General features: G+C 36.9%; 1 protein-coding gene across 1 annotated transcript in view; it reads right to left on the bottom strand.

Annotated features, from left to right (window-relative positions):
* Positions 1–3,389, bottom strand: part of LOC121424249 (microtubule-associated serine/threonine-protein kinase 4-like) — a 28,173-nt gene extending 24,784 nt beyond the window's left edge. The window contains exon 1 of the mRNA XM_041619866.1: positions 1,376–3,389. Within this exon, the coding sequence (XP_041475800.1) occupies positions 1,376–1,471 (96 nt within the window). The 5' untranslated portion in view covers positions 1,472–3,389. The remainder of the gene's footprint in view (positions 1–1,375) is intronic.
* Between the last annotated feature and the right edge of the window lie 20,991 nt (positions 3,390–24,380).

The raw sequence follows: 24,380 nt of genomic DNA, 5'->3' as shown, positions 1-24,380 counted from the left end.
GCGATTGATCGCTAACCTTTGCACGGGCCGGGAGTGACAGTCCCCTTTAATAGACAAGTAACATTTGTACAAAAATAAATCCCTGCACTGCACGATTGTGACAAATGCACATATATTAACAATTATTCACAGTTCTGTAATGCCTGGAGAGGTAATCATACTAGATTTTAAGCAGTTTCCATGGACATTTGCATTTATTATACTTTCAGAAGAAAATGTCCATTGTATAAACTTTTTTCCTTTGAGTTCTGGTCTAATCTGAAGGTACTTTGCAAAATAAAGAGATACATCAACATTAGTTTTTGTTATATATTTCTTTCTCTCTCCTTGAAATATTTCCCTTGTTCCATTTTCTAAACTACTTTCTATTTAGGTATAAGAATATATTTTCAAAGTATATATTTTCAAAGTAAAATTCATTTTTAACACATATTGTTTCATTATTTATATAACTTTTTCAATATTTTATTTTTTTATCATATGGATGGAAAGTTGAATCCACAGTAAAATTTAAAAAGAAAGTGATTACTTTAATTATTATTTTTCTTTCATTACTTCAATATATTTACAACAAAATAAGACATAGAAATCATAAAGAAGACAAAAAGTTTCAGTCTCTTTCAAGAGTATAATATGAGTGTATAAATTCATGAGCTTGTTTATTAAAAACACAAGTAAACAAAATCAATGATTTTCAAACGATCCAGTTTCAGTATGAACATTTGTTGCTATTGTTTTTTTTTATTAAAACTAAAATGTGCAATAAATAAACTGAACATCAGTGTTTAAATTACTAACATTCTGTTTGTAATACAGAAATACGTTATCAGTTCATAATAATAAACCAGGGTCCCGTAACACAAAGGTTAGCACTTGATCGTGCGCTTGATTTTCACGATTGATTGTACATTGTAGTCAATGCAATCAATCGTAGAAAAGTATTTCACGATCATTGCTAAGCTTTGTGTTACGGGCCCCAGGTTTTATAGAACATATTTACTGTGTAGCTGCACATTCTATGCATTTTCATGTATGACATTTACTTTCAGAAATCAGAGGAATGGAAAGCAAGGGCATTGATAATCATCCTGCATGGAAACAGATCAAACATTGCACATGTTTACATTTTTAATGCCAAAAATTGCATGTAAACACTCAAGCAATGTATATCTACTCATACTTGCAAGGTCATCACAGCGATTTTGTTGTTCGAGTTCATGTGGAATTAAAAACAAAATGTAGCATAAGAAATTGGTTTGAAGGAAAATATTTAGGCCTATAGATTCTAAATAATGCGTCAGCATTGCATGTTATTATTCGCATTCCAAACCTAAACAAAAAAAAAGTGGAAAATCCAGAGTGAAAATTTGCTTACCACAATGGTGATGTGACATGGGGCTCGAGCCCGCGGCCGACGCTGGACCAATGACATGACCACATCGCATTCCGTATTGGAAATCATTTTGTTCATGTTTAAAATGTACTGCAGTTGGAAAATATAATACCCTGAAGCAATGCCCCTCTATTTGAGTCAATAACACAAAGCGTTCCTGGCCTATTCCCTAAAGTAGGGACACAAGCCAGATTGAGATGGCTTTAAGAGATGCAAGAGAGATGTCATGTTTCCTACGTCTGTCTCAGAGTCAGCAAGGAAGCTAGTATGAAACACATGGTAAACAGTGTGAGTTGCTTCGCTGTCACTGGCTGTGAGATACCAGAGACATAATGATGCGGACACACAAGACACACACGCACGCACACGTTGTTCAATCCTCCACCTCGAGAGATGACACTTGGCAGACTGATGGAGGAGCGACGACGAGTCTTCTCCCTACGGACGGACGAAGCACCTTCTGGCAGAGCTGAGGAGACTTACGCTCACATCAGAATGACAACAAAAGAAAGCTTAATTCTCCCACAGCTGGTCATTACCACCACCACATTAAGGAAAGTAGATAGTCAGAATCCACACCTATGTTTCTTTTATTATCGTACTGCAAAATGATTCCCCCGATAGATGGTGCGTCAATACAGTATGACGGAGTTTTGCCCACTCTGTGGTTTCCTCAGTTCTATCACACTTCTTAAGAAGCAAGAGGGGTAATTTGTTTGGATGACGCAAACCCACTGACGAAAGACAAAAACGCTCGGACAAATGGCATAGATAGTTGGTTTTATTGCACTGTAAACACGTCGATTATCATTTTTCTACAAACATATAACAGAGCACATGAGTGATTTTTACACTGCACAATCCTGAAGGAAAGCGTATTCAGGCTAGGTTTATTGTGCTAATATTTAACTTTGAATGAAGCATATCTTGTCGCGACAACACGTTGTAATATAAAACCGTCTAGGCAATATCACATCACACGGGTAGGGACTAACAGCGAGGAAGCACCAGACGCATTCCGCATCCAGGGCAGGTATTTTCCCCCCTCGGTTTGATACATGTATGAAAACAATTCCTGACAGCCACACAAGATCTCTGCTCCCACTTCAATCCAGGGCAATCCTGTCTCGGCTTGGCCGCAGCACGTAACCAGGCAGAATGAAAACCCCACCTCTCACGACTACCAGCTGAAGTCTCGTCAGATGAAACCTAATCCTTGGGGGACCTATTCCCACTTAACATACATGTAGTCTTTAAACCGACTGACATCATTCCCATTCAATTTCTATCCAGTGCATTTCTCAACCAAGTCACTACTGAACACTGCTGCTACCAATGCACTGCCTCTGCTCTGCAAACACCAAACCAGCAAGTACCCTGATTGCTTCACCGGCTTACTGCAAGGCAGCATAGGGAGAGCATGGATTGTACAAAATGTACACTTCAAATGCAGTGATCCTTCCCTAATCACATTGGTTTTCTTCCTGTTATCAGCCCTCTATCTCTCAGTGCTACTAATGTGTGCTTTGTGGTTTGGGGTGTAATGAGATAATGGGCTTCATTACCCTATTACATCAGACATAGAACCTAATTCATGGCCACCATCCTGACAAGCATGTTAGGCACTCTACTATTACCTGTTCAGTGTTTTGTGCTAATTGGGGTTAATTCACCCACAGTCATGTCCTAGTTTTCTCTCTCAATAAATACACTCAAGCCCTATACAATGTCAGTTGAATTAAGTTGTGTTCACACAAGTGATTGTTTGCACTAATCTACAAATCAGCATATTCATTGAAAAATAATATATGACCCACCCAATGCCACAGTCATATCGACAAAACCGACCCCAGGCCAGACGATCTATTGGGTTATTACCAATGATATTCCACAGGTCGGTTTGGAATCTGCTTTGTTGGTGTGACTGAAACATAAACTACCCCTGTCACTGTGCTAAAGCAAGTCTCCATATGTTGTACATTTTTCAGGATAACAACGTCTATATTTTTAAACAAAATATCATGAAATTCTTCATATTCAATTCATAGCATTATAAAGGATGACCACTTTTTTGTGATAATTGATTGTGTGAATATGTTTTAGAAGGCATGTAGTGTTCGGTTTGGGGTCAGTAGAGTTTTGGCTAGGAAGAATATGACATAAGGATTGGGGTCGGTGCTCGAAAACTAGCTTCTTGTCGTTATTTCATGGGAACAATTGTCATGGGCTTTTACATGTAAGTAATTTGGTAAGTACAAATATCACTGGTATTACCTCATCAAATTGATCAGTTTACTCTCACTCACATAATGCAATTCATGTACATTCACACTAGCAAATGCAACATGGATAATGGAGGACTGATAAGCAGTCATAACATCATCTTTGTACCATGCAGTTGTCCATCTGCAAAACAGTGCTGGCCAGGGAAACAGTACAATGCCCTCTGGTCAAACTCAAAGTCACAATGCTCCCATTTCCTGCAGAAACAAGCGATCAATTACGCAGAGATTAACTGGTAGGAATAACAAATTAACGCCTGTGCAACGCCACACTGCCTACGCCTGCTCCGAAAGAAACATTCTTTGGATCGGCCTACATGTATAAGGGCAGTTCCTTGCTGGCCACATACCCCACTTTGCAATGCCATCCCTCTGTGTAGTATATTAAAATGTATATTACCATTTTTTACATGCTGGTATGTGAATATGAATTTTTAGTGCCATACTTTTTACCAGTCATAGCTTTTTTTTACAAGGTGAATTACTTTTGAATAAAATTAGATTATTAAGATGTGAGGACAATAGAGTATTCACATATAATTAGTGTTGACACAGGAGAGCTGAAAACAAACCGCAGATCAATTTCATGTAATTCAGTATGCATCAACAAGTACACATGAAGAAAATCAATGTATCACTTATACCCTTTTCATAAACCTATCCTCCAATTAGCCGCCTAAGAGTAATGCGGATAATTCAATAAAAATTGCGTTCATAAACTCCGAAAATAAGCCGCATTATTTTTACGAGCGCCCGTCCTGAAAAAGACGGATAATCGCCATGACAACTGGACATGCCCCCTCCGATGCGGTTGTGTTGGAAAAGGGTGACCTTGTGACCGCACCATGGCAATTATCCGCATTATTTGGAAATGCGTTCATAAACTCAAAATCTTATCCCGATGCCGCTATTATGCGGATAATAGCAGCATCAGAGTAATGCGGAAATCTCTTGTCCTCCTCCAATTTTACGACCAAATTATGCTGCTATTAGCCGCCTAATTCATTTTAATTGGGTTTATGAAAGGGGTATAATTCATCAGAAGTGGTCTGAATTTGCACATCGAAAGGAGCTGACTAGGAGTCATGAATACACAGTAAAAATGCTGTTTAAAATTTTTATACAATACTGTCTACTGTATGAACCATATAGAGTTGATTAAACAGTTTAAACAAATGTAAAACCTGAAAACAATAAAGATGGAGTTTTAATACTTAATTCTCAATAAATTAGCATGATTGTTTATACAATTGAATCAACTACTGTAAGGTTCAAATAGTAAACAACATACACAATTTTAAACAGCGTATTTACTACCTCTACCGCAGAGCTCTTAGAGTCAAAGACCAGAGTTTGAGATAATGAAATTGAACTTGAGCTATATTTATGTAGACTTGTCTATAAGAGTAAAGATCCACTTGTCAATTCAGGATTTTAAATGCAGACAATTAATGGAGCATGCTCGTATTATTATGTAGCTGTTTCAGTGAGATTCCATGATTGATTTGATGTACATGTACATGTATGATGGAAGCTATTACACTGTGATTTCTCCTTGATTCTGTAATTATAATTGGCACAAAAAAATCATTTGAATTTTTTTTCATCACAAGGATTCTTTGATAAATTTAGGTTATCGCTGTACACTACATATATCCTTTGAATATCCAAGGGTCCCTCCCATTCAATTCCCTTCATCCCCTACCCCAATATGAATCTACCTGGAAAATTAAAGCAAAATTATTTTTTTCAATGTCTTTAAATGTACATTATCACAGAACTCTAGAGCTGCCCACTAGAGGGCAGCAAACCACTTCATTTCCTGCAATAGATTGATCCAAGTATAGTGTACATACATTTTCCTTTCCAATTCCAAAATTTGCAAAGCAGTTTATATACTTCTCACATGCAGAGGGCGGCAAACCAATATAGTTTCCCCAACTGATTGACAAGGGTAGGGGCCCATGCACATTAACATGTACATTTTATACATACATTACATGGAAGTACAATGTAACTACCTTTTCATACTAGATGCAGTATTCACTGCAATGAAATTACAATTCATAGTTTCTTCATCCCCCCCAAAAAAAAATCCTTGAAAATATGATATCCCTTAATTAAAACTTCTCTAGCTAACGGTAAATTTCTGTCACATTTTAGTTCTAAAGTTCATTCCGCATATTTTTGAAGATGCATGCTCTGGCTAATATGAAATTAAAATACATAAATGGATGTAGGCCTACATGTTTTTTTTTGTGACTTCCTGATTTTGGTCAGGATGCCAAACAAAATAGAAATGCTGCTTTTGTCATTTTATTATAAAACCACAGCATTGAATGGGCTGAAAATGACAAGGTATTTTCTTTAAAAAAAAAGAAAAATAAACACATTTAATACAGAGAGGGTGCTGGTCGTGCTGGATATCCTCAAAGGTAAAATTAAAATTTGAAAGAGGTTTACATGTATGTGCAGGGATGCAGAGCCAGGTCAGAGGGGGCTTAACCCCCCCCCCCTTCCCCCTCCCCATTTTAGGTAAGGGTAATCATATACATAACATGAAAATTACAAATCATGATTTCATGAATGTTCAGGCCCACCTCCTCTCCATCCCTGATTCCCCGCACTCTCAGCCAACCCCTTCACTTTCCAATTCATTCCCTTTATCAGTGACTATAATTCCTGCTTGACTTAGGCTGCGTTTATGCGACCTCAACCCAGAATCATGATTTGAATCACAATTTGAATCATGATTCAAAACAGCAGCATGAATCACGATCCGACAGAATCAGCGTTTATACGACCATCTTTCTAACGCTGTTTCTCCCTGAATTCGGGCCGATCCAGTGCGCATCACAGTGCGCAGTTTGACCCAGGAAGTATAGGTCAACATTTTCGCACGTGTTTCTAACTTCACGTCGGCTGCTAGATTTTTGCTGCCGCCGGAGCTAACGAGCAAACGTTTGTGCAAGTGCAACGCTTACTCGGCTTCCGAAAAATAAATCTTTTACTTCCAGAATTCCGTGTATTGTACCTCATATTGTTTTTGATCGGGAACCACAAGGGGTCATTATTAATCCCTCCCTCCCACCTCCTGATCGATTTTTCTTGTCTATGATGGTCCTGTACTGGGTACGAATTCTGTTAATTTTGTCTCGACAGGCGGTGCCACATCTCCGTTGAAATCCCTCCCTCGCAAGCGCCGCTGAAAGGGATCGTCTTATTTCTGTGAATCCCGGTAAGGGATGCTTGTGCTCGGGCTGAGCCCAAAGCACAAGCAGAGCCCTGAGTTAATTCATCGTCGATCGGTCCAATTGGAACTTGAAGAAATGATTGATGAAAACAATGAAATATACAAATGACGCTACAGTACAACCCCGGGGGTATACACAGAATGATAATTCCTAAATGCTGGCAATACTGCTACACGAAAATTAACCTGCACGAAACACAGCGCGCGCCTTTGAGTCGAACCCGGAAGAAGCACGACACAATGACGTCATAGAATCATGATTCAAATCACGATATCGTTTATACGACCTTTTTCGTTCGTGATTCTACAGAAACGTCTTTCCAAACGCCCCTTTTTTCGTGTTTCACGTTTGTGATTCTAATCATGATTATATTCAATTTCGACTAAACGCAATCGTGATTCTGCAGAATCGTGATTTGAATCATGATTCTAATCATGATTCTAGGGTAAAAAAGTGTCGAATAAACGCACCCTTAAAACCACCAACCTAACTAGATGTAGTAGTGTCCATGATTAAACCAATTAAATCCAGATTTTTTTTTTAAATAAAAGTGAAGGCATAAGTAGTATTCCTGTGAATATGCACAATAACAAGTTCTTAAACCAATCCCTTGTTAAAACAAGTTTTAAATATTGGTAAAATGTACAGGTATACCCTACTATTTTCTTGGTAAATTTTCTACTTCTAATTGAATCAATTGTACACACAATGTGGCTTGGCATACATACATGTAAAGCACATGAATATCCATTGGCCAGCATGGAAATATAACTGTGCATACTGTAATACAGTTGAAAGACAATCCCCCCCAGGTGAAAATTTAGGAGCACAATAAACAAACTATGATTCAAAAGTTGTTTAGACAACACTTTCATCAATGACATGGCAAGTATGCACATCACACAAATCATGACAGAGACGTGATCTAAAATATGTTTTCTGATTAAAATTTGCAATTGGAATGTCCTATAAATTAAAAACAAGTGGAATGCCTCTGGCAGTCTTGCCAGCAGTGCTGCCTTTGAGAGCAGCTACATGTAAAGAACATGTAATAATTATTCACAGAAGAAAATACTAGTAGTAAAATATCATTTTTATTGACCCAAAATGACCTTTGACCATGATCATGTGGCTAATACATGCACAAAACAATCATTCATACTTTATTTACCTTATGTCGATGTTTCATGTGCTAGATCCATAACCTTTCTATTAAAGTTGTGATGCCAATTCAACACATACTCCCAACATGGCCATAATTCATTAAACTTTAAATGACCTTTGAACTTGGCCATGTTCCCAAAACACGCACAAGGTATTCAAGGATACATTGCCACTCTTATGTTTCATGAACTAGATCCATACTTATAAAGTTATGAGGACAATTCCACAAATACCCGAACATTACCAAAATTTGTCAACGCTAAATGACCTTTGACCATGGTCATGTCACCTGAAACCCGGGGGGGCCACTTCCATTCACGAGTGGATACCATGCGCGACCATGGGGTCTCGAAAAGGACCCTAAACACGTAATTTCCATATTCTGAAAATGCACCCCTTAACAAGTATTGGCGTGTGAAACCCTACCGTTAACAAGTATTGGAAACAAAACGATACTCTTGGCAAATATTCCCTGAAATGAACCCCTAAACAAGTACAGGACTGTTTTATTATTACGGGTCCTTCGGTCGTCGATCGGCTTTATTACTTTGGTTGAGTGCGACCCCACCTTCTACACCTCGCGCAAATAGGACTCTAAACACATAGTGTCGTGGCAAAAAGGACATCCTTTATAAAACATTTTAATTTTGTTTTATCATCCCCGCAAATTCGACCCTAAACACGTAATTTTCCGAGCGAAATAGATACCCTTTTTTCATTATTTTTGTGTTTTTGACACCCTTATCACGTTACGTACGTAACGTGCCCTATCGTGAAAAGGACATTCTTTTTACGTGTTTTTTGGTCGCGCATGGTATCCACTCGTCAATGTAAGTGGCCCCCCCGGGCCTGAAACTCGCACGGGGATGTTCAAGGATACTTGATTGCTCTTACGTCCAAGTTTTATGAACTAGATCCATAAAATTTCAAAGTTATAATGACAATTCCTTAAATACCCTCAACATAGCCAGTTTGTTGACCCTAAGTGACCTTTGACCTTGGTCATGTGACCTGAAACTCAAACAGGATTTCCAGTAATACTTGATTACCTTTATGTCCAAGTTTCATGAACTAGGTCCATATACTTTTCTAAGTTATGATGACATTTAAAAAACGTAACCTTGAATAAGATTTCAATGTTGATGCTGCGCCGCCGTCAGAAAAGCGGCGCCTGTAGTCTCGCTCTGCTATTATGCAGGTGAGATAAAAATGAAAATCATGAAGGAATATAACCCTTGATTAATGTTAATAACTTGAAATAATTAATCAGTCGGAATACTGATAAAATGAAAAAAAATATCATGATTTTGCCAAAATCAAAGGAAACTCAAATGCAATGAACTGTTTATTTAGGCCTACCTTGTGGGATGATATCCAGAAAATGATTCCTTTACCATTTATAACAGCCGGAAACGTCAAAAGTTCCACATAAATATAATTTGCCTTTGCTTACGTGTACACGTATCACATATAAATCTTTCCTTGGTGAACAAAAGTCCTTCTCTTTCTACCACATGATTTCCCACGATGATGATGATGCGATATAGCATGTAATCTGCCTCGTCTTATACAACTTCGGTCAAACGGCACTTACACGTCATCATGTACATTACAAATTGCACCGGAACACCCAATCCCCTTTATACTTATATTACATCCCCTTGCATGCATATTGGTGATTACTCTCAGTACTACAGAAGAACTTATCATAAAAGTTGGAAAGGAGGGAGAATTCCAATGAGACATCCCTGTCAGGGTTGCCGTGGTAACGGGTCAATATGTAAAGATGCCTTTTTAGAGGAAATGGGTAAGGGGAGAGATGGCATCCATCATTCCATCTCTGTTCTCATCACGCTTCTGATGTAAGGTGATATTCAGAACTGGATATTAAGAGCCAGATGAAAGAAAAGTAGATTTCAGAATTTCAGCCAGTGGTAGAGCATAAAAGATGCAGTACTATGGAGATAATACTGAAGTCTGAACCAAGACAGGAAGGATGATTAGATTGTTTATTTGAAGCACCCGTTAAATTTGCCCATGTTCAAAGGTCATGCATATCTTCTTGATATTTATTATATTTGGCTGAGAATACTGTTGGTGCATATTATGTATCATTGTATGTTTTGCATAATCTGAAAGTTTGTATGTACATGTAGGCTCAATAAGAGAGATGTTCTTATCAGCCCTGAATACATCCTTACACAGTAAAACAAAATAGCAAGTTGTTTAAGCCTGTCACTTCAACAACAGGTTGTTTAGACTTTTTTCGTAATTGCTTAAACTTTTTAAACATCTTGTTTAAAAAGTTTAAACAGTAGTTGTTAGAGTGACAGGCTTAAACAACGTCCTCAACATTTTAAACAGCGTTTTTACAGTGTACTAGATCATTTGAATTAATGATTTACTTAATAATGCCACTGATGATATCAAGCACATTTCAGCTATTGTTGATGTACGTCAGGGCAGTTGACCACAATTTATACTCAATAAACATGTGATGCAATCACTTGAGGTACAGAGGACTCACTGATATGAATAACAAGTAGGCCTACAACCAAGACTAGGATTTACATGCAATAACGAAGCAAGAGCACATTATTGACTCCCTTTTATCTATCCTTTCTTCATTACTAATCATGATAAGCAAAACATTTCAAAAATCTCACTTGTGAAATAAAATCAAAATCTACATTTATTCATTTTAAAGGAGAATAAAACCTTTGAAACAAGATAAACTTGAGAAAAATCGAACAAATAATGAGAAAGTTATGAGCATTTGAATATTGTGATCACTAATGCTATGGAGATCCTCAAATTGGCATTGCAACAAAGATGTGTGATGTCACTGGTGAACAACTCTCCTCGTTACTTTAGTATGTACTTCACTTAAATTGCCTCTTTTATCACATCTATCAGTAGATCATGTGTTCTTTCTGTAGGAGGGCATGTACATTGTAATCCAGCTTTTTAAAGAATGCATCATAAAGAGTTTGTATCACCACAAGAAAAAGCAGAAAGAGACATTCTGAGGGTATTTCATAGTCCATCAAAGGGAAAGTTGTTCAATACTCAAATGCTCATAAATTTCTCATTATTTGTCAGATTTTTCTCAACCTTTCTTTGTTCTTATTCTTCGATTTTTCTGTTTTGACACAAGCCTACTTATTCCAAAGGTTTCATTCGCCTTTAAAGAAACTTGTCTAAATATATAGGTAATAGTATCCGCTTTATTAGAATTACCGAGATGTATGTGCTTGAAGAGAAGAATTATATTTTGTTGTTATTTATTTATTTTATTTATTGTGAAATAAAATCAAAATCTACATTTATTCATTTTAAAGGAGAATGAAACCTTTGAATATGTGCTTATTCATTTTAAAGGAGAATGAAACCTTTTATATGTGCTTTAGGCAAGTTGCAATCACAGAAAACACTTGTACGCATGGATGTGTGTACATAAAATACAAGCTCATAGTCAGTTAAATTGATGTAAACAGTTTTTTCTCAGCAATTCTGACCCACATCAGTCTCTGCAAGCTACTGCTGAACTGTTGAAGTCATGCAAATATTGCCATTAATGCTCAGCTTTAAAGCCCACCCGACAATGCCTGTCATGTTGTTGTTCTTTCTATGGCTTGTCTGCTATTGTTCTGGGTATGATGAAAATGACCTTTAACTGTCATAAATGCCCACTGTTGCGCTCAATCTCAGACGGATGAGTGCTTTGACCAAAGGCAAAGCAGGAAGGCAGGAATCCATGTCTAGCTTCAAGAAGATATATCAGCATTATGATCGTAAGCAGGTGTCTGTTCCAAGGACTGTAATACCTAATATTACAGTTCTGATATGCTTTTTTCACATTCAGTTTTCATAGTCAATACCATGTCCTATCACTAGCCTATACTATAATTTACCGATGCATTCACTGCTGCCTTGTTTCATATTTGAGCTTGCCCTACCCCCAGACTATCGGAAATTCATGCTTTATGGTCTCCCCATGAAGTTCACCCTGATGAAAACTTTGTTGTAAAAATAGCAGAAAAAAAACTGGTTAACTTTTAACACCTGGGTGGAGAGTGGCAAATTGTGGATTTACGAATTGCCAAAGGACGCTAGGCCATAGTGGGATTCGAACACACGACCCTCTGATTACAAGACGAGAGACAGAACCGCTACACCACAGCGCTTCCACTTTGGTTATTTAAAAACCCTTTGGTGTTATGATCAAACTTTAGGGTGCGATCATCTGGGGACACCAACGGTTGCCAGTTTTATACTCTGCATTATGCTTTCCCAGCTTTCTACATGCACATGTTGTTTTTCTTCCTCTGGTTAGCCAAAAATTATGAAATGAAAAAAGGGAAATAAAATAAAAGATAAGGCTTTAAATCTGACAGAACTTTGAGAAAGATTGATTAGTTGAGAGGTACAGTAAACAACTCTGAAATTATTGTAAATTTATTCATAGAATTTCTCTGCCCTGATGGAGATATTGACAGCATTAATACATCATTATCCGTTGAGAAGCAGAAGGCTATGATTCTGTCTAAAGCTTCATACTAATGGATGGCCTTCTGGCAATACGAGAATATTATGATGAGGAAGATATTCAGAAGAAAATCTAAAGCTGCATCTTTGTCCCAAAATGCAAATGAATAGGATAATCCTTCAAACCGAATTCCCAGAAGGATATATGTACGTACATGTTTCCATGATAACATATCAAAGGGGTATGCAAGTTAGAACACAGTATTGTGATTTTTATCTCAAATTTGAACAACTTGAAAAAAAAATGACTGAATTACAATATAATCAGTCCATTGAAATGATACTCCACCCAGAAGTTTATTAGAGGACAGAAGATCAAGTGGGTTAATATAGACTGTGGGATGGACAAGGAAAATGTCTCTAGTTTTTCATTTCCGTGGGGCGGCAAATGCAACCACGGTTCTTTGACATGGTAATATGTAAAATATTATGAGTGAATACATGCAACATGTTGCCATCGCTAAATTCTGCTCCTGACCTCAAAATTAAAATAATAATATGCAAAATTGTACTTGACTCGACTGGAAATTCCGCCATTCACCCCGTGTGTTAAGGAGTTCCGCGAACCCGCGCAAGCGTGTACAATGCATGTAACCTCGTTCGCGTTTATTTTTTTTTATTCGCTGTACATGATATACATGTACGTTATATACAGAATCTACGATGGCGGATAAGATGTCTTTGTCTTCGTCGTGTTTTGACAGCGAAAATGACGATTTGCCACTAGCAAATATATGCTTCATGCACGTCTTACCCAAGGAAAGACGGCCAGTAAATTTCTTTCAAGTAAAGAGCTAGAACAAATTTAGCCTTTGCTGCATTCATTGGTGTAGACTACCTGGGACTTCGGAATAAAAATAGCTATTCATGCAGCAGAGAAGTTTGTGATTGACTTGCATGCAGCCCCCCCCCCCCCCCCCCGACGAGTCACAACTGATCCCTGACGAGCCAATAGTGGCCCCTCCTCTGAACTTGAAGAACTTTTCTTTTTTTTTCTGGTACGAAATCCTTTGTGGTTGAAGACTTTTTTTCTTTTTTTTTGCTTGTCAAATTTTTTGGTGGACGAATTTGCCCCCCCCCCCCTTTGGAAAATCCTCGGTACGCCACTGCTTGCTTCCTTTTGCCATTGTACAGTACATGTACTTGCTATGGATGAAGCATAAAAACTTTATCAATAATAACAAAAATCATGTCAGATATCAAGATTGCTTCATGCTATTTCTCAGTATTGAACTTGATTTGTCTTAATCTTCACAATACCTATGTAATACATGTATCTCCTGTTGCTATGCTGAAGTGTACATATGAAGTAAATAACACTGTTAGTGTACATTAGATTATTGGAGAACGGAAAGAGATAATAATACCGTCTACTGGCACTGCATCAGTGACACCAATCCACTTCATAGCTCATTCAGACAAGAGGAAATTGGTACCATACTCGTATAAAGATAATCTCTGGAAAAATTACCTTATTGAAAAAGCAATTAACATCACTTAGTGTAAAAACTAGGGTGTTAATACTAACACCAGTTGGTTTCTCTGGAGGAACACACTCTGAAGTGATAAAATTACACCCTAAAATGAGAATATTATTACCACCAGAGTGCCAGAGTAACAAATGTGTTTTAATAACACTGATCAGGGTTTAATGAACATTTTAAATTTAAAAGTGGAGTAAAATAGTGTGGTCCTCTATTACTGGACAACACTACAGTTTTTGCCATGTGAGGTCATTATGGTATATGAAAAACCGCCTAATCATACTGTCGTCGGTGATTTCACAAACTGGCTCAAACCTCTGCTGGTCTCCAAAACATGATCTAGAGATAATCGCGTTCAATGTTTGTATGTTTTTCAGACGCTCATAACTTTGCGCTTTGAAAGAAACCACATCAATTATTTATATGAATACCAATTTAAAGCATACAGTTCGTGAAGTCATTTACGTGTACATGTATGCCATGTGCATGTTTTTTTTTAAAGGACAAAGGCACAAACCCTGCGAAAACCACAAACGCACATCATGTACGAGTCCTAGGACAGGTCTTTGACCTGTGCGCGCCATTCCAGAGACTTTATAGTACACAAAGAATGGTTTGTGCCAGTCCGTAAAATCAAAGGAGGGGGTGGAGCCGGTTCGTAAAAAAATAGATATGTCCTTATTTTCAAATACAAATTTTGATCTGATATTCGGCAAATCAATAGAGTGAATCAAGGGCTTTCAGAATATGCAAAAAAAAATTAAAAATTTAAACCGAAAATTAGGTTTGAGCCGATTCGTAAAATCGGACGATGTGCAGGCTAAAAACCTAACTTATATTCTGATACATGCACATCTTCACATGTAAAAATTGAATCTATAGCGTTCGATATCTCTGATTTTTTCTTACGTTTAAAGGTCATGTCCACCCCAACAAATTGTTAGGGAAAATAATTACAATGCCACATTGTCATCAAAATCGGATGTTGCATACAAATATGTTAAAGTTTCACTTGTTTGAATAAGGGTAGCCCGATATGGATAATGAAAGCCTGGAGGGGGCACTCACATATATTGGTGGTACGGGGACATGCCGCTTTGATGACCCCCTTTTTCAGACCCAATTTTCAGTTCTCTAGATACTCCGAATGACAAAAGTTCATTTCAGGAGCCGCCCAGCCCCACTCGCAAGACCCCCGTTATGAGACATCTCAGTTCTCCAGCCCTACCAAAATTGTCCAGCGTGAGCACCGCATGCGAGAGATGCACAAACGTCTTCGCAACTAACTCCCTACATAATAACTAGTAGCCGCTCTACGCATGGCGAGTGCATGCACAGCGCTATGGTGCAATGTATTTGCAGTGCCGCGATCCCGTTCCGTAGACCGTTTTTCACACCGCTCGGTATATATTTAGTTCCCAAGACCCTGTATTTTACCCTTTTCGTCCGTTCCTTAGACCCCCATTTCAGAGTTTCGTGAGGCACGCCCCCATCAAAAAATAATTTGAGTGCCCCCCCCCCCCAGGGAAGTGATGACATCATTCACTCACTATCTATTTGGTATGTCATTACATGATTTAAATGAAAAAAAGGACAGATCACTTTTCCGATTATTGTAAGACAAGGTTTTGTTACTCAAAGAGGAATAGCAAGTGCTGTACATACATATACTGTGATTTGGTGAAGAGACATGATTTAAATGAAAAAAAGGACAGATCACTTTTCCGATTATTGTAAGACAAGGTTTTGTTACTCAAAGAGGAATAGCAAGTGCTGTACATACATATACTGTGATTTGGTAGTCCCACGAAGAGACTCCTTACTGTCAAGAATGTTTTTTTTTCATAATGTAAAATAAAAACAAAATAGGGAGCGAGTGGAATATTCAGCTCGTTAATTGCAAATCACCTAGTGGTAGTTTATGTAAAAGTGAAACTATCAAATCTCATAGTTTTCTTAGAAATTTTAAATCAGATTTCAATGAAATTTTCAGTGTTTCACTGGTTTCATATTTCACTATTAAAAAAATCAACTTCTTGCTGGGGGTGTACTAGATATACAGAGAAAAAAGATACTACATGTACATCATACCAGCATACCTTACATGCATTTTTCATACATACACATACGTGTAGTGAAACAAACATTTAATTTATGAACAAGAGTAAGGGTGGTCTGAAATGGGATTTATCCCAGTTTGCCTACAAAACCTCTAGAGATAGAGCCTTTCATCATACTAGCCCCCAAAAGTTATTTTCCTCTCCTTCACGATTCCTAATTCCCAATCACAATGTCTATCCAAGCATGAACGTATATCAAATGAATTCACGAGTGCAAAAACAAAGGCAGCCGCAGGTCTGGTCTACTCGCTTTCATCTGTGAAATGCCGGAAAGCGAGATGTTGCCACGATTCTTTTTATCAAGTTGTAAAAAAAAAACGCAACGTTGTTTCAGTAGTTTTGATATAAATTTTCATTTGTCAGCCCAGAGAAATATTGATTCAGACAGTCCCATGTGTTTTGTTTTAATTTCAATTTCCCATCCGCTCTTGGCATATCTAATTTGGCTCTGGCGATTTCTCATTATTAAGCAAGGACAGAGAAAAAAACAACAAGAAAACGATACAGTATGTAACCTAATATGTGTTTTGATACATTATTCCTTCATACATTATTCTCCCCCACCCCCTTCTCTCTTCTTCAATTATACAAAATTTTGAATGAACAAACAGAATGAAAGTTTTCCTGTCAATTTCAATGGACTACATGTAAATTTAAACTCATATTTTAAAAGCCTTTCTCATGTTTGGGGAAATGTTTCTATCATTTCGCAACAGGACTTCAATTTGAAACAGCTTGAATGTTGTTTTTTCTGTTGTTTTTTTTTTCAAGGAAAGCAGACCATAACCATAGTGACAATTCATTTATCCAATGATTATATTAACATTACATAATACATGTATGTACTGTACATATGTTCCATACAACTTTGTGCAAATGCATGACACCAATCACACTGGGTGATTTCAAGTACGGTGTTGACCTTTTGGTGTTGGTGTTAGGTAAATTTTTACACGATTATAACACCAAACATAAAATGAAGATGGTCCTGAAAAGTAAGTCACTAGTTGTTGAGGTGTTAATAATGTAAACTGGATCAGTTTTGCAAACTCTGAATAAGTCTTGGAGCCAGGAAATTTGAGGAAAAGTAATCCAAATTTCAACACCAACACCGAGGCCAACACCGGACTTGAAATTATCCAGTTTATGTTTCTATTTCAAACAGATTGATAATCTGGTCGATTTGACAAACAAGTGGAATGCCTCTGGCCGTCTCACCTGCATCACGCGGTTCAATATAGCAGCAGTGCTGACTTTGAATACTACTCTAACTCGCACAAGATGTTCAGTGATACATGGTTACTCTTATGTCCACTTTTTATGAACTAGACCAATAAACTTACAGAGATTCACCAAAAAACCCCAACATGGCCAAAGTTCATTGACCTTACATGACCTTTGACCTTGATCATGTGACCTGAAACTCAAACAAGATATTCAGTGATACTTGATTACTCTTATGTACAAGTTTCATGAATCAGATCCATAAACTTTCAAAGTTATGATGGTAATTCAACAGATTCGCCCAATTCGGCCAAAGTTCATTGACCTTTGACCTTGGTCATGTGACCTGAAACGTGCACAGGATGTTCAGTGATACTTGATTACTCTAATGTCCAAGTTTAATGAACTAGACAAATAAACTATCAAAGTTATGATGGTAATTCAACAGATACCCCTGATTCGGCCAAAGTTCATTGACCCTAAATGACCTTTGACCTTAATCATGAGACCTAAAACTTGCACAAAATTTTCAGTGATGCTTGATTACTATTATGTCCAAGTTTCATGAATCAGATCCATAAACTTTCAAAGTTATGATGGGAATTCAACAGATATCCCCAATTCGGCCAAAGTTCATTGACCCTAAATGACCTTTGACCTTGGTCATGTGACGTGAAACTCATGCAGGATGTTCAGTGATACTTGATTAACCTTATGTCCAAGTTTCATGAACTAGGTCCATATATTTTCTAAGTTATGATGACATTTCAAAAACTTAACCACAGGTTAAGATTTCGATGTTGATTCCTCCAACATGGTCTAAGTTCATTGACCCTAAATGACCTTTGACCTTGGTCATGTGACATGAAACTCTAATAGGATGTTCAGTAATACTTGATTAACCTTATGGCCAAGTTTCATGAACTAGGTCCATATACTTTCTAAGTTATGATGTCATTTCAAAAACTTAACCTCAGGTTAAGATTTGATGTTGACGCCGCCGCCGCCGCCGCCGTCGCCGCCGCCGCCGCCGCCGCCGCCGTCGGAAAAGCGGCGCCTATAGTCTCACTTTGCTTCGCAGGTGAGACAAAAATGACTTCTGTTTGAGAACAAAAATCTGTAATTTTGACAATTCCTCCATCTAATGAAGATATTAACATGGTGTACTTTATAGATGTGCATATTCATAAAGTTGTGCAAATTACATGGCACCAATCACAATCGGCAAATAAAGCCCCACAATTTTAGTTTTTTTCCAAAATCTGATATATGTAGCTCAACAATTTTTTTCTTTTATTTTTTTTATGTGTGTGAGGGTGTGTGTGTGCATGTGTGGGTTGTTAGGGGAATGTTCATTGAACTGTATGTATCACTTGATTGTAAACTCATGCTTGTATAGATATGTTATTATTCAATCTTATATTATATTTATTTATCTGTGATTTAATTTTTTTCATTCAAGTATAAATGTTTTCCTGCATCATTCAAATGAACATTAATTATCAGGGCGCGACAACCCGCTTGCCCGCTTGCCCGGGGCAAGTGAAAATGACGTGCGGGCAAGCACCTCTCAAAATCAATTGCCCGATCGGGCAAGTGGTTGTTGCGTCTTTTTTTTTCAGTACCGTACCTCGTTTTTCCATAAATCATCCAAAATCCACACTCAAAATCATGAATCAGCCTTAAAAAATAACGAGTAGCCGCAGTTTCAAATTCCGAAATTGCGTTATTTTTTCTGTACCACTTATTTCCATACATGGTACCAGGTATGAAAAAAATCAACGCAATGGCCGGGGAAACAGTTGAATGTAGTATAGGGGTCCATTACGACTACCACCATGTGCAATTTCTAATGTACATTTTCCCCCTTCCGATATCACAATTCTGTGATAAAATAATTAGAATTACACAGGAAATAAATCACTGAGTCTAGTAACCTCGCATTGGTGAGTTGTCATGTCATTCTGCTTTGCTTTTCAAAACGGCCTATTAACATCTAAAATAACTTGCCGTATTTGTTAATTATGACTTAAAATTCATTTGTTTCCCTTTTTGAGGGGATGAGGTAAATATCAGACAATAAACATCAAACAAAGCTCCATCTATTTCACAAGGCCGGCGGGAGGCTCACACACGGGCGCATACTAGCTAGCCAGTCTGAGCTCTGTCTCTCTGCCAGAGCTCTGGGGGACAATTCGCTCAGTAAAGGCCTCAATGATGGTGATTTTCTGTTTCAGACAGAGTTTACATTTCGGGTATATTATTCAAAACTTCCAATAAAGTTTGATGATTTCTTTATTGTCATGTATATTTAAGTTATTAATGAATACATTCTCACCAAATTTAGACTCCCCCATAGAGAAATGCAATTTTCGTAGAAGTCTGCGTTTTCAAAGAACTTCAGGAAAAGTTAGGGTATGTGGGCCTTTATTACATGGCTGAGTACAGGTTATTGTACTGGAATAGGCGAAGTAGAAATTAGATATTGAATTCATTTATATCAAAGTTCAACTCACAGTCACACCCACACAAACACACGCACACACACACCCAAGATTCTAAGCATAGTGAAAAAGATTACTTAAAAATCATACAATATTACCATAAACAATGTTACTAATAATTCATTAATAAGTGAAAACATGTAGATAAAATTATTGACCGAGTGGAACATCATAAAATGATGAAGAAAAGACTTGATGGTTTCCAAATAATTTTTTTTAATCAAGGAAATCAAGGAAATATGGAAAATAAATGACCATTTCATGGATTTAAAGATGCAAAATGTGAAATTTTAGCCACTCCACTTTTGATGATAAAATAATTTTTTCCGAGTCAATAAAGAGCTGAACATTTTTCACTGGCTTTCTTTATAGTTTCCAACTACGGTAAATGAAAGCAATTCTAAGGAAATATGTTACGCAGGTAGCCATTTCATGGATTTAAAGATGCAAAATATGAAATTTTAGCAACTTTTGTTGAAGGGTTTTTTAAAACCTTAAATAGCCATAAAATATTGATTTTTTTTCTCCAAAATAAAAGTAAAGACTCAGGCCTACGTTGCTGAAAATATCCTTTTCAATGTGTGTTCTTTTATACTGGACATGATTCTCAATTGTTATTTAGTAAGAGTAGTGCCATCATAATGAAAAAAATTATTTAATTATTATTTAAAAAATTATTTAAAAAATTGGGCAAGCAGTTTTTTTCTATCGGGCAAGCACAATTTTTCATCACTTGCCCAACAGGGCAAGTGACGAAATTTTTTTTTGTAGAGGCCTGATTAATTTATTAAATTTCTGCTGTTTCCATACTTAAGATTATGTTTTTCTTGAACAATTTGGAAAGAAGATGTTTAACACACTTTATAAAATACATGTACATCATGAATTTCAAGACTTAAAGGTAAATGCTAGTTTTGGTAACGATATCAAAATGAGTTCGTACAGAATCCAATGAAATGACCACCAAAGTGTCTGTTTGTATGAATAAAACGCACGTGCCAAAGGATTCTGGAAGAAATTGTGTAATTGCTGAGAAATCAGCAAATAAGCACAGGATTCGGGTAGGGCGTCGGGCCCGACGCTCTAAGCAATAATTATACATTGTCCCATGTGCGCTTATCTGTGTTGGGGATCTTCGGTGTGAACATTTTTCAGCGTAGATTTCAAGATTTCACAAAGTTCAGTTAATGTAACTCTACCAGATCTAGATCCTCGATGATATACTGACAATTAAGCAGTGTTTTACAGACTTTCTCATGAAGCCAGTGTTTACTGCAACTTCTGGAATTTCTCTTTAAATACATTAAAACTCAAACTGTATAAAACATTCACTATTGCTTATATTTCCTATACTGTGGCACGTTGAAATGAAGAAAAGCAAAAAGGGAGTGGCACATCTTTCTGTCCTCACTCCTCACTACAATAAAGTGCACGATAATGACATCATTTCATCTTTATGTTGCCATTATGCCAAGCAGCCTACGTGTACATGTATAGAAATGAGATGTTAGGTTTTTCCCATTAGCCAAATCGCCAATACAAACACATACATGTACAAGTAGTATTTGTTGTTTACATGTGCCATGTGTGTGTGTTGTTTTGGGGGGGGATCAGTCAGCTTTGATCATATTTTAATTAGGAACTAGAAGTTTACCAAAAACAAAGTGAAAAGAATGGTTTTCACATCAAATTGTTAAAGGCCATATAGGAAGACAAAACATACTGTTATGGAAAAAAAAAAATCCTGAATTCTAACATTTTCACTGCTAACAGGCTGAGTGTGTATGTGCTCAACTTCACAGATTTTGGAATTATACATGTATGTACATGTATGTGAAAGACTGCTTTGTATGATAATGTGAACATTTTCATTATTTCCTTGTTTTGCAGGTTTGAAATCAAAACTTGAAATGATTTGCAAAATGAAAAATATATAAAGTGTTGAAGCTAGAATCAAGCACGTGTTTATGACCAATATGAATGCATTTTATAGCTCATTTGGCGCTACTTTTCAGCCATGAATTTGCTTGAAACTGTGGCATTTTGGTATAACATCAGGGGAGCGTTTCATGAAAGGATTTTATTCGACAAGTCCTGTTTTATCCGACAATTACCATAGTAACAGTACCTCTCAGCCAATCAGAATCAAGGAAAGTTGTCAGATCTGACAACTCGTCATACAAAAATGTTGATGAAACGCTCCCCTGGAGACTACTATAGTGTAGAAACAAGGTTTAGGATTTCAATCTTCTCGTATTCTTCAAATTTATAAGAATTTTAAAGAAATGAAAAAGTTATTGACAGCCTTTCAGAATATGCAAAAAAATAATCAATTTCAAAAATTTGACCCAAAACTAGGTTTACAATTTACATGTATCATGTAGCTGGTTCGTAAAAATCGCTGACAATATGATTCAGGCAGTACACTCCCTACTGTTGTTGCGCAGATACATGTATGCACGTACATGTACATTCACTACATTCAAACATGAAGAGCATTGCATGTTCATGACTCATCATTTCAGTCCATCAAATCTTAATCAGCCAGACCAATGCTTGCATCAGCTTTTAGAGGACAGTCAAAAAGCAATCACACCCACATGGAAAAAACTAAAAAAGCCTTTTAAAATGAAACAACAAACAAGATGATATTGCATTTTCAGCTACCGGTATATTTGATAATCATCTCGCCACTGCTGGCATCAGATATGGCAAAATAAATTTATGTATTAGCATCCCTGGAATAACCCTTAAATCATATTAACATTTAATACTGAACCATGTTATACATGTATATGCATATAAAAATAATTGTAAGAGAAATTACATTCATTCATTTAGTTATATTTTCTCTACTATTCATTGCCTATGACTGTTATTCCAGAATGTCTAAATTAAGCTTCAATATGTACAATGTATGCATATTTAATGAGGCAGAGAAATGCCTCTGGTATTTGTGTAATGTACAATGCATTATCTTTAATAGCAGACAATAGAGACTGTTGCCTACATGTAGGAAAAGGGATAATAGGATTAGCTATGTTGTTTACATTGTTAATTTCACTGAGGTCATTCAAGAGTCTTCCAAAACATGAAAAAATGGACTGTTCAAGAAAGTGGAATGTTCTTTTCAAAAACAATACTAGAAGCTTCCAGAATAGTGGAAATTCACATGTAAGCTGGAATTTTTTCAAGTATCAGATCAGAACTCGGAGTTTCACGCCAGTCTTTATGTCAGAGCATCGTTCACTTTTATTTGAAATACAACATTAACTTCTGTGGATTTGCACACAGTCAATTACATGCTTACAGTTATACTGAGTTCAAGGAATTCTCAGTTCTCATCAAGATCATCAACACGTTCTAAAGAACATTTTTCAACCCGGCCATGGATTGCTAAAATTGACTGTTTATCGTCATCAACTTCGTCTTCACGGAAATTTCAACTCACGACAGTGACTCTACATGTATGTATCCATCGCTTTTTAACATCACTTTTGTCATCACCAGCATTGTGGACTTTAATCTCAGGAATCATTGCAAGCCAAAAGTTGGATTTAATACAGGATTAACTAGAGCTGACCCTTCAAGATATAGATAATTCTTATTTTGTTTAGTCTGTACTCTATCTCATGCAAATTAACTGTTGAAAATATAATTTAACTAAATTCTGTTAATTTGTTTTTTACATGTAATTTGTTCAATACCATAACAAACCATCTGTGCATGCCTTCATGTACAACAGTACAAGGATACAATGTTTGGTTTAATTTGTAAAGTTGTTTGATAAAAATTGAAAACCATTATTCATGATATAAATTATTGTGAAAAATGATTAGAAAATGGATGATGTTTGTAGGTTTGCATGGTGGCGTTTTAACATGGCTCAGGTTAATGGTTCACCATGTCATGAAGAAGGGGAAGGAAATACAGGCAGAAAAATTGAAACGGAAAGGCAAGAAATTTGAGGTACCATATTCTTTTCTTGAACGTGAGTGAAGTCCTGAAGAGGACTGTAAACCACATGAGATGAGCTAAATATGGCTTGAGTAGCGATGGTTTTAGTAGTTAGCAAGATGAAGTGAAGATAGGTTACTCAACGTTTCGGGCAGTTGACTGTCCGTCTTCAGGATTAAAGGATGCTAAACGAGCGTGGGATACCGTACTTACACATGTACATGTATGGCAAGAATGCAGACGTCGGATTAGAAATTGTTTGAACATTTTGGAAAATACTTGAGACTGCAAAATCTGTTTCCTCAATCTCTAAAGGAATCGTTTTGGTTATAAGGTGAAATGAGGCTAAAACAGGGACCTTTTCACAAAGTGTGTCAGTATCTATATACATTTTCCGTTACCACAGTCACAGACATTACCATGATAGTAACAGTCAGAGACCAGGTCCCC

Source organism: Lytechinus variegatus, chromosome 11 (assembly GCF_018143015.1).
Source record: "Lytechinus variegatus isolate NC3 chromosome 11, Lvar_3.0, whole genome shotgun sequence".
NCBI lineage: Eukaryota > Metazoa > Echinodermata > Echinoidea > Temnopleuroida > Toxopneustidae > Lytechinus > Lytechinus variegatus.
This window is presented reverse-complemented; position numbering and strand designations above follow the sequence as displayed.